At 49.3% G+C, this 10745-nt stretch overlaps 1 protein-coding gene across 1 annotated transcript in view; it reads left to right on the forward strand.

Moving 5' to 3' along the window:
* TDRD12 (tudor domain containing 12) overlaps positions 1–9722 on the forward strand; it is a 71222-nt gene extending 61500 nt beyond the window's left edge. Inside the window, exons 27-32 of the mRNA XM_030299204.1 lie at positions 5210–5319; positions 6819–6879; positions 6969–7082; positions 7166–7319; positions 7404–7473; positions 8750–9722. Coding sequence (XP_030155064.1) covers positions 5210–5319; positions 6819–6879; positions 6969–7082; positions 7166–7319; positions 7404–7473; positions 8750–8841 — 601 coding nt within the window. The 3' untranslated portion in view covers positions 8842–9722. The remainder of the gene's footprint in view (positions 1–5209; positions 5320–6818; positions 6880–6968; positions 7083–7165; positions 7320–7403; positions 7474–8749) is intronic.
* The last annotated feature ends 1023 nt before the right edge of the window (positions 9723–10745 follow it).

Genomic DNA, 10745 nt, shown 5'->3' on the forward strand with positions numbered 1-10745 from the left:
GTCGGATGCTTAACTGACTGAGCCACCCAGGTTGCCCCAGGGCTTTTTTTTTTTTTTTTTTTTTTTTTTTTAATTTTTGAGAGGGAGAGCAGGTGCATGAGTGGAGGAGGGACAGGGAGTGAGGGAAAAAGAATCCCAAGCAGGTTCTGCCGCATTGTCAGCACAGGGCCTATCGTAGGGCTCAGTCTTTCTCTCTGTCTCTCTCTCTCTCTCTCTCTCTCTGTCTCTGTCTCTGTCTCTCTCTCTCTCTCTCTCTCTCTCTCACACACACACACACACACACACACACACACACACACACACAAAGAAAGGAAAAACTGGAATTGCTGAGGCAGAGTTAAAGCTGCTGCCCAGTAGTGTTCCAGACTGGGAGGCCCAGTTTACACTTCCACAGGCAGAGGATGAGAGACTGTGGAAGTCACTGGGAAAGTACCTGGCACCCCCGTGGGGAAGGATGGACTCATCAGGAAGAACGTTGCAGCCACCTGGTGGAAAAGTGGGCAGAAGACTGAGCACCTGAGCAGACACTTCACAACGTCTAACTAATGAATTGCTCAGTAATGAATATGTGAAAGGGTGCCCAAACTCCCTAGTCTTCACAGAAATGCAGATTAAAGCCACGGTGTGATAATAGCACTTCATACCCGCCCCCCCCCGCCCAAGTGAGGGAAAGAAAATACCAGGTGTTGGTTAGGCTGTGAAGTAACAAAAGGCCTTTAGAAACTTGACTAGAATGTTGTTATTATGTCTAAAAAATTAACAGTCATTTCCAAAATTGCATGTGTTTCTTATTGTGTTAAAATATGCATAACAGAATTTCTCAGGTTTTTTTTTTTTTTAAGTTGTGAAATACACATAAAACCTGTCGTGCTCTTCGAAGCATCCAGAAGTACGTTCACAGGAATGTTACAGGAGGGCGGGAGAGACTCTGGTCCTGGCTTCCCAGTGGAAGAAAGGATCTCGCAAACAACAGACAGCAGAGGGATAGAGTTTATTGAGGGGAAGTACAAAGCTGTCAAAAGTGAGGGGTCCCGACTGGGGAGCCACCGAGGATTTTTGTCCCTGGCTTTTTATTGGGACCTTATCAGAAAGTCTGTGAGACTCCCCTCCGGGCACCTAGTCCAGGCGGGTCTGGAATACCTTTTTCCCTCCCCCCCGCCCCCCCAAATCCCACCGCCTCTTTAGCCTCCCACTTGCAGCTGCAGCCTGCCTCCCTGAGGGTCGAGGGTCGAGGGTCGCTGATCGACCCCTGCCTGATGTTAACGTTCCCTGCTCATCACCACCACCACCGTCCCCCTCCAGAACGTTTTCATCTCCCCGAACGGAAACCCTGTCCCCACGAAACTCGAACTCCCATCCCTGCCCCCACGGCCCCTGGAGACCTTCATTCTGCTTTCTGTTAACTCGGCCTGTTCTGGGCACCCCGTACCAATGGGACGATGCAACGTGGGGCCTTTCGTGTCTGGTTCAGCTCACCCCGTGTGAAGTGTCCAGGGCTCACCCACATTGCAGCACGTATCCGGATTTCCGCCCTTTTTAAGGCTGACGAATATTCCACTGTGTGGATAGACCCCATTTTGTTTGTCCTTTCATCTGTCAGTGGACGTTTGGCTGTTGTGAGTAGTGCTGCTGTGAACATGGCCGTACAAACCTCTGTTGAAGTCCCTGCTTTCGCTTCTTTCTGGGATACACCCAGAAGTGGCATTGCTGGATCATACGGTAATTCCGTGGTTCATTTTCTTCAACTGCCGAACTGTTTCCCACACCAGCTGCTCCACTTGACGTTCCCAGCAGCGATGCACGAAGGTTCCCGTTTTCTCCAAATCCTTGCCTAGAAATTAGCCCAAGGTGAAGGCTTGAGGTCTCCTCAGGACGTTTCTGAACACGCATCTTGCCTCGGTATGCGTGTGGCTTTCTGCCCCTGAGTGCTCTGGTTGTGAATGTCCTGATTTCCTAGTGTCACCCAGCTTCTCCTCTGGGCCTTAGGTGGCCTGTGGTCTGCTGGGTCCCTGATCCCTTCCCCTCAGCGTCTCTGGGCTTGTGGTCTCCTTTTCTGAGCAGTGCCCGCCATTTTCCGTCTGTGTTCCAAGTTTGGTCCCTCAGGTCCCCCACCGGACAGGTCAGAGTGGACCACACAGTAATCTGTGAGTCAAGTCTGCCCTGTTACCTCTGGTTTAAGGTGGGGATGGGAATCGGGCTGCTGCTTGCCCAAAGCAAGACCACCACACCGTGGCGGGTGGGCCAAGGGCTGGTTGAAATACCAAAGGCCTTTCCTCCGGTTTTGAAGCTGGCTTTTTCTTCATCGGGCGTTTGCTTTGTTGCTGTCAACCTTTGGGTGTTAGCTCCTGGAAAGTTGGTTCCAACAGCACCTGGTGGTGCTTTCAGGGCTTCTGTGGGGAGATGGGAAGCTGGCGCTTCCTTGCCCACCATTTTGTTCTGGATGTCTTCTGGTGGCAAGGCGCGGGAATATTTCTTCAGTCTGATTTTGTTTCCAGTTCATCTGATTAACAGATAATTACTCTTAACTGAATTTCCATTGGGCCACTTGAAGCTTTAAAATTCATTCCATAAGTTTTTATTGTCTACTGGGGATACAGCGAACAGATGAAGGGCCATCTTGTGTTTTAATAGAGCGAGACAGACTATAAGCAGGTTCCAGAGATACATCGATGGTGACAGGTGAGAGGCAGCAAATGAGCACTGAAAGGAAGTTAGGGTGGCTGTGGGCTGAGGAGGGTGAGCAGTGGCCCAGGCACTGGTCAGGACAGTCCTCCTGAGGGCATAGAGAGGGCTCCATCATCCCGTGATTCTGGGAACAGGGAGGAAGGTGCAGCGACTAGAGCAGAAATGCGGCAGGGTGGGGGACCGTAGGTGCTGAGCAGTCCTGGGACGTGATCTTGTGGCCAGTTTCAAAGACGAGGCTCCCGCTCTAAGGAGGCAGAGCCATGAGAAGGTTTTGAGCAGAGGGATGATTTAATCAAAAGATCCTTGGCACCGGTGTTGAGGATAGGCTGGGGTGAGGGACGAAGGCTGTGCTGGGAGTTCAGGACAGGGTGACACTGGCTTGGGCGAGGGTGGCTGTGTGGAGGTGGTGAGAAGTGGCTGCTTTCTGGATATATTTGTAGTCAGTGTGTGGCCTCACGGAGCCTTGTTGACAGGTCCTGGGTACTGAGAGCCCGAAGGAGCGAGCGCTGAGCCCTGGGGCCCAGTGTTGAGAGGCGGGGCCTATGGGGACACCGGAATGGAGCCTGAGAAGGAGCAGCAGCAGGGTAGGAGGAGGCCTGGGAGGGCGAACACCCAGACGGCAGGTGCGGGAGGTGTCTCAGAGCAGGAGCCGTGAGCCTGCCAGATGCTGCCAGCAGGCCCGAGGAGTGAGCACAGGAAGCTGGCCATGGGGGCGGCCGTGGGGCTGCCGGTGACCTGGGAGGACTCCTGCTGACTGATGAATGCAGGAGAATTTGAAAGAACATGGCAAAGGTTAAAATACTTCACCGTCTGAGGTTGGTAGTTTTTATCTTAACGGATTGGGTGCCCTGAGATCAGGATACATGTCAGTTTCTATACACTTTCAGGAAGCAAAAAATGCTCCATGCTTGCTTATAAGATATTCTTCTAAAAACAGACACCGCATTAGAGTTTAGCAGATTTAATGAAAGCGAGGCTTGATCACTTCTGTGAAACACAGCAACTCCTGAGCCCCAGCTCTGTTCTCCGCTTGGCCCTCTGTACTCTGATTGTGTGGTTGTGCAGGAGTCTTGCACACCTGTGACCACACACGTAAGGCGGAAGTGCAGAGGACCGCGAACTAGGTTCTACAGATGGACCTGCCCAGGAGAGACTCCATTTCAGGAGCCGAATGGCGCCATTCTTACAGCAGGTTGGGAAAGAGGACAGATCTTGGGGATGTAAAAGATCTGGAAGCCATAGGGCTTGACAGTCATAGGGAGTGTGGTTCTGTAGTTCTGAGCCCTGGGGGTGGGAGGGTATTGGCATGGCGGACAGTTCCAGGGTGCTTCCCAGAGAGCATCTAGCTCTGGAGGGGGAGATACTGAGTTGGTTTGGGACATGTTAAGCTTAAGGGTTATCAAAAGCAAAAGCCTAGAGCTCAGGAAAGCAGCTGGGAAGACTAGTCTGCTGGTATTAAAGGAGAGTCACAACCGGGAAAGTGTGTGATGAGGAGGGACGGAGCCCCAGCAGGTGAGGGTCTGGTGAAGGAGAGGAGAGCCCCGGTGGCATTAGGGTGGGTGATGGAGGGCCTGGTGCTGCACGGTGCGGGGGACGAGGCCTGAGGAGGGGTCCCTGCCTGGCTGGTTGGAACACGGATGTGCGTTCACCATTTGGGGGGTGCCATTCACAGGCTTCATGTGCGTCAACCAGAAGTCCCCTTGGAGAGACACATGCACACTCCCCACACCATGGATGTGTGTGTGTGCACACGTGTTTGTATAGTTTAGTATGGTTTGCTCCTTTAGGCTGGGATTCTCTCTAAAACAATGCATAAAAAATGAATTACGTTGTCACCCATGAGGAAGGCAGCGGGATGGCTGGGGAACAGGGATGAAAGAGATTTTTCACTGTAGAGCTTTTTATTTATTTCAAAATATTGAACTGCATGAATGTGGTTACCTGCTCAAAAAATGTAAACAACTTAAAAATGTTTTAATTTTAAATTGTACCGATATGGAGTAATCTATCTCTAGTTAATTGGATAATGGGCAGAAGAGTGAATTTAATAGGATCCCGTATCATTAAATGGTGTGTGTGTGTGTGTGTGTGTGTGTGTGTGTGTTTTAGATACAGATGGCAATATTTGCTTATTTATGCAAAGAATATTTCTAAACAGAGACCCACACTGGTAAGGGGATGTCTCCGGGAGGAGAAGGGGCTGAGGGACTAGGGCAGGGAGCAGAGATGGCTTTTACTTCCTGCCCTTTTAACTCCTTTGGTGAATGAGTTACTGCATTTATCTGACAGTCTCTGTGGATCGCCTGCTCTGTGCTCGCTGCAAGGTGGGCAGCAGGGAGCAGACCTGGCGGCCCCGCCCTCCATCCGGAAAGGGGCCCTAAGCTGTGTGCAGGTCTGACTTGTGGCAGTAGGCACCTCACAGTCATTTGCCGCCTGTCTTCCTCCTCTTGCTGGGGGGATCCTGGAGAGGGCTAGAGTCTGCTCTCTTTCCGTCCCGGAGCTGACCTTCACCTCCTCCGTCCAGGGCGCCTTCTTCAGCAGAAGATGCTGCTTGTCTGCAGAGCGCGCGGCAAGAGGACAGGGGCTCGGGAGGAGGTGCTGACTCCAAGACAAAGCCAGAAAGCCAAAAGCATGGTTGGTGATTTAAAACATGGCTGACTTAAAATCATGAAAGCTTGGAAATTTCACAACGTTGAGGCTATCCACTTTTAGATGAATTATATAGAAGGTGACATAAACTGCTGTTATCTAAATTCCTATTTTTCACAGTTCAACCTCCAGTGGTTTTATTTTTCAAACGGGAGACTTTTTTTTTTTTTTTTTTTTTTTTTTTTAAAGAGAGCATGAGCTGAGGACAGGGGCAGGGGGAGAGAGAGAATCTTAAGCAGGCTTCACGCTCAGTGCAAAGCCCAGTGCCGGGCTCCATCCCATGAGCCTGGCGTCATGACCTGAGCTGAAACCAACAGTCTGACACTCAACCAAAAGAGCCACCCAGGAGCCCCCCCAACGTTTTTTTAATAACTTTTTCCTTTTTGTTAATTGAGGTATAATAACGTTCATCCAATAAAGTACACAGCTCATCAGAATTACTTCATGTGTGTATACGTCCATTGACCGCACCCAGATGAAGCTGTCGAACATTTCCAGAAGCCCAGGAATCTCCCTCATGGCTCTTCCTCACCTGAAACCCTTCCCAGGAACCATTGTCCTGACTTCTGTCACCACCAGTTTCGCTGAGTTAGAAGCACAGAGTGTATACTCCTGTGGCTTTCTCACTCAGCATCCTATCTGTGGGATTCATCTAGATTATCACGAGGAGTGGTGATACTTTCTTGCTGCTGAGTTGTATTCTATGATACGAATATACCACAACTTAATTTGTCTGTTTACCTATTGATAGACACTGAGGCTGTTTTCGGTTTTTGGCTGTTATTAAAGCTGCTGTGAACATTCTCGCTCAAGTCTTCGGATGGAAGATTCAAGTGTTTTAGACTTAGAAGTTCAAATGGCATTGTTTCAGAAAGTGTTGTGTTTAGCACTGGTTCCTCGTGTATACTGGCTACAGATGACTTCCCATGTGGCGGGCATCTTTGGTCCCAGCAGGGCACGGTAGCCCCAGAGAAGCCTGTGGCTGCAGCAATAATGCCACTCCTTTCAGAGTAACTTTCCTTTCCTGATTGTTTTTTTTTTTTTTTTAATTTTTTTTAACATTTACTTATTTTTGAGAGACAGCACAAGTGGGGAGGGGCAGAGAGATAGGGTGACACAGAATCTGAAGCAGGCTACAGGCTCTGGAGCTCTGTCACCGCAGAGCCCAATGTGGGGCTCAAACCCACAAACTGTGAGATCATGATCTGAGCTGAAGTCGGACCCTTAACCGACTGAGCCATCCAGGCGCCCCCTGATTGTTTTTTTATAGTATTTGTCAGAGCCCATTTTTATTAGTTCTACTAAGTGTTGTGCATTTTAATTTTTTCTAATTATTCTTTGCAAGCGGATACTTGAGTTACTGTGGAATTTGTGCTCTTCAGTTCTCAGCTAAAAGTTGCAGGAAGTGGGAAAAGTACATATGGGTACGTAGATTATACAGTTGCGTATAAATAACTTATTGGAACATTTGACCTTCTGCCCAGAAACTCTACCTGAAAACACGAGAGACTCTTCTCTTAATAAAACCACAGAACCTCTGCAAAGGTATGTCCATCCACCGTTGGGAGTTGTCTTCCCTCCCTGCCTTGTGAGTAAATAGTGATGCGTGTGTAAGTCTTTTTCTTCTCTCTTAGCTTCCACCCACAAATCAGGTGGTTCCAAAAAGACGACGTGGTCATACTGAAGATAAGAATAAGGAATGTAAAGGATTACAACTGTAAATATTTCAGAGATAGAGTCGTGTTCAGGTAGGTTCATGTGTGTCTTATAAAGGACACTAGAAATCACTTCTAACACGTGAGAAGACCGATCTCTCCTTCTGCAAACCTAGTGCCTGGGCGGGAGAGAAATTTTACGTGGCCGATATGGAGCTGCAGGCCAACATAGTAAGAGACGGCTGCAAATGCACGATTACAGACGAGGAACCTGTCATCACTCTCGCGAAGGAGAGAAAGGAGCCTTGGGGCAGCTTACTCAAACAGAGGGTGAGTGCACATTGGCCCCGGCTGCTCTCAGCACCCCGAGCGTCACCTGTTCTCTCACTTACCGTCACCTCTTCTGTTGAACAGAATCCTAATGTGGCTTTCGATTTCGATCACTGGGAAGAACGTGAAGAAGAGGAGAGCCCCTTCCCCAAGGGTAAGATGGGGTGCACCCCTTCCTGGGGAGGGGCAGGTGCTGAACGCCACGGGGCGCACCTGATCACGCCGCTGGCTTGAGGACTGAGGCCTTGGTGGGAATCAGTCGTTCACAGGAAGCCCTTAGGAATTCGTTTCCCCCTTGTGGTCGATCTTGGTGCTAAATGTTCTGGTTTGAGGAAGCATCAGCTCTTAATTATAAGCATACCTTCTTATAACACTTGTGCACATCTTCCCAGGAGAGTAATTTATTTATAAGCAGGCCAGTTTTACCTGTTCATTTCTTGCCTAGTTCTTCACTGTTTAGTGAAAATCTGAAATAAGTTATTAAAAATAGAACTACCCTACAACCCAGCAATTGCACGACTAGGTATTTACCCAAAGGGTACAAAAATACCGATTCAAAGGCTCACAGGCACCCCAGCATTTATGGCGGCATTATTAACAACAGCCAAATTATGGAAAGAGCCCAAATGTCCACTGACCGATGAATGGGTAAAAAGATGTGGTGTATATATATACAACGGAGTATTACTTGGCAATCAAGAAGAATGAAATGTTGCCATTTGCAATAACATAGATGGAACTAGAGTGTATTATGCTAAGCAAAATAGAGAAAGACAAATATATGATTTCACTTGTGGAATTTAAGAAACAAAACAGATGAACGTAGGGAAAGGGAAGGGAAAATAAGATAAAAAGAGAGAGGGAGGCAAACCATAAAACAAATACAGAGAACAAACTGAGGGTTAATGGAAGGAGGTGGGCGGGGGGATGGGTTAAATGGGTGATGGGCATTAAGGAGGGCACTTGTTGGGATGAGCACTGGGTGTTATATGTACGTGATGAATCACTAGATTCTACTTTTTTTTTTTGTATGTTTATTTTTGAGAGAGGGAGAGAGAGAGTGTGAGCAGGGGAGGGGCAGAGAGAGAGGGAGACACAGAATGTGAAGCAGGCTCCAGGCTCTGAGCTGTCAGCACGGGGCTGACAGCAATGCGGGGCTTGAGCTCACAAGCTGCGAGATCATGACCTGAGCCACAGTCGGACTCTGAACCCACTGAGCCACCCAGGAGCCCCGCTAGATTCTACTTCTAAACCATTATTACGCTTGGATTTCAATAAAATTTAAAAATTAAAATAAGTTGCAAAATAGCGCTCTAGAACCTAAGGGACTTTTTTTTTTTTCTACATTGGCCAAAATAATGGTGGGGCTGGGGAAGGGAGATTTGCTAATCAGCCTGTAGTTAAAAGGTTTTCAATAATATCTCTTATAGTTGTGAATTGTAAAAACCTGCCCTTGAAGGTGGCAGAGGTGGCTGAGAGCAGTGACGGGACATCGGAGGATGACGGAAGCGAGAGTGAATGAGCAGAGTCAGACCCAGAAGGGTGGCCGGAACCACACAGAGATGGACACACCGTGTGGCTGGGCTTTCAGGAGACAAGCCGTCACGGCCAACCTGTCCTTGACTCAAGGATAAATTAGGACCTAGTGTCATCCTGTGCACTGGGATTGGTATTGGCGAGAGATGGGCTGCAGGGGCTCTGGGGGAGGGGGGGAGGGCACTGCTGTCACTCGGGCCCAGCCTCCTCCTGAGCCATCCATCCCACACTGGTCACACGCAGCCCGTCCTAACACTCGCCTTGAATGACGGGGAGCACGGTGTGCATTTGAGGGATGAATTGTACTTTCTGGAGCTAGTCTGTTTGCGTTTTCGTGTAGACCTGTTTGGTACATTGCTAAAAACCTGGTGTCCTGCATAGAAATTGAGGTTTCCAGCTTACAAAGTCATGCTCAGCACTGCCTTAACGGAGCTTTCAGCCATGAGCTAGCTGGGATTCAGCAAAACTCGGAGTGAAGCTCTAGGATAGACCAAGGGTAAAAGTGGGGTGGCCTCGGCAACTCCCAGCCGGACCTAGGGCTTTCTGGAGGAAAAGCTACTGCTTCTGAAGAACCACCTGGGCTGCAGAGTCCTGGGCGAATGGGACAGAGGTTTGTCTTTAGTGGAATCTGGAAAGGACCTGTGGGGCCTTAGAGGTGACCCTCAGGACAGCTGGGTGTGAGGAGCCGGGACATTCACGATGCCATCCTGGGGTGGGGCTGCGGCCTGCAGGGTCGCGAGGTTCCCGGAGGAAGGTGTCCTGTCACCACCTGACTGTGGGGGCGCCCCGAGCCTGATGCCCGCGCCAACTGGGAGAGTTAGAAAGGAACAGAATGCGAGCCCCACGCACGGCTTTGCTGTGCCTCGAAGCAGGAAAGGAAAGGGACAGAACATGACTGTCGTGACTGTCCCCAAGATTTTTATTCTTAGTGTACGTCAGAAAGCACAGGTGTCCGCGTTTGTGTTTGTCCCAGGTACATAAGCCACCTCTGGAACGATAGGTAAACTCTGTCATCAGGCTGTCCGTGAGTAGGTTTGGATCACGCTCTGGCTCTCAGTTTCCTCATCTGTAAAATAAGACATTCTGCTCATGGTGTGGCCTGCCCTTGCTTCGGGCATTGCCCCAGCACGCTGCCGGGCAGGGGCCTCTGTTCCGCACAACGCCTCGGTGATGGAGGTCAGACCCCTGCCCGCTGCGGGGAGCACACCCTTGCTGCTGCTGTGACTCCCGTGGGTTGACCGGCAGGTGTCACGTGGACACATGCGGTACAGTGGTGATTGTCCTTTTTCTTCACTAAATTGTGCAGGCTCTTCAGGAAGTAGGAAGTCCTGGTCTTTGATGGCAAAGGTTTTGTAATGTCCTCAGCAGGTGTCGGTTTCTGTAAATAGAACTTTTGCTCCCACTGGGGGAGCCTTTGGACTGGTGGCCGGGCCTCCTGAGCTGCACTGGCTTTTCTTGTGATTGTTGGCCACCCGCCGTTGATGCTCGCTTATAATCACTCTCTTTTGTAAAACGTAGCCCATAATTAGAGCAAGTAAGAGAGCTGCATAAAGGGAGGGGGGTGGGTTCTGGTTCTCTCGTGTCGTTCACAGACAGCCAAAGGGAAATGGTGGGGGAGCAGGGCTGTAGGTTTCAATCTTGCCTTCTTTTTTCAGACATTGAAATGTACTACCTGAAGTCCTGGATAACATTCTGTAGGATGTAGGCACCGACTTGTGAAATGTAAACAATGACCAGTTGTTTTTGTTCTATTAATACATACTGATTTCACGTTTGGGGAAGATTTCCGAAATGCAAAGTGAAAGTGCTTTTGTCTCTATGCTTCTAAAATTGCTCTCATACTTAGTCGTGGTGTGAATATTTTTTGTAGTATATCAATAAAATTTCAGC

The sequence above is a fragment of the Lynx canadensis genome, chromosome E2 (assembly GCF_007474595.2).
Source record: "Lynx canadensis isolate LIC74 chromosome E2, mLynCan4.pri.v2, whole genome shotgun sequence".
In the NCBI taxonomy this organism is placed as follows: Eukaryota; Metazoa; Chordata; class Mammalia; order Carnivora; family Felidae; genus Lynx; species Lynx canadensis.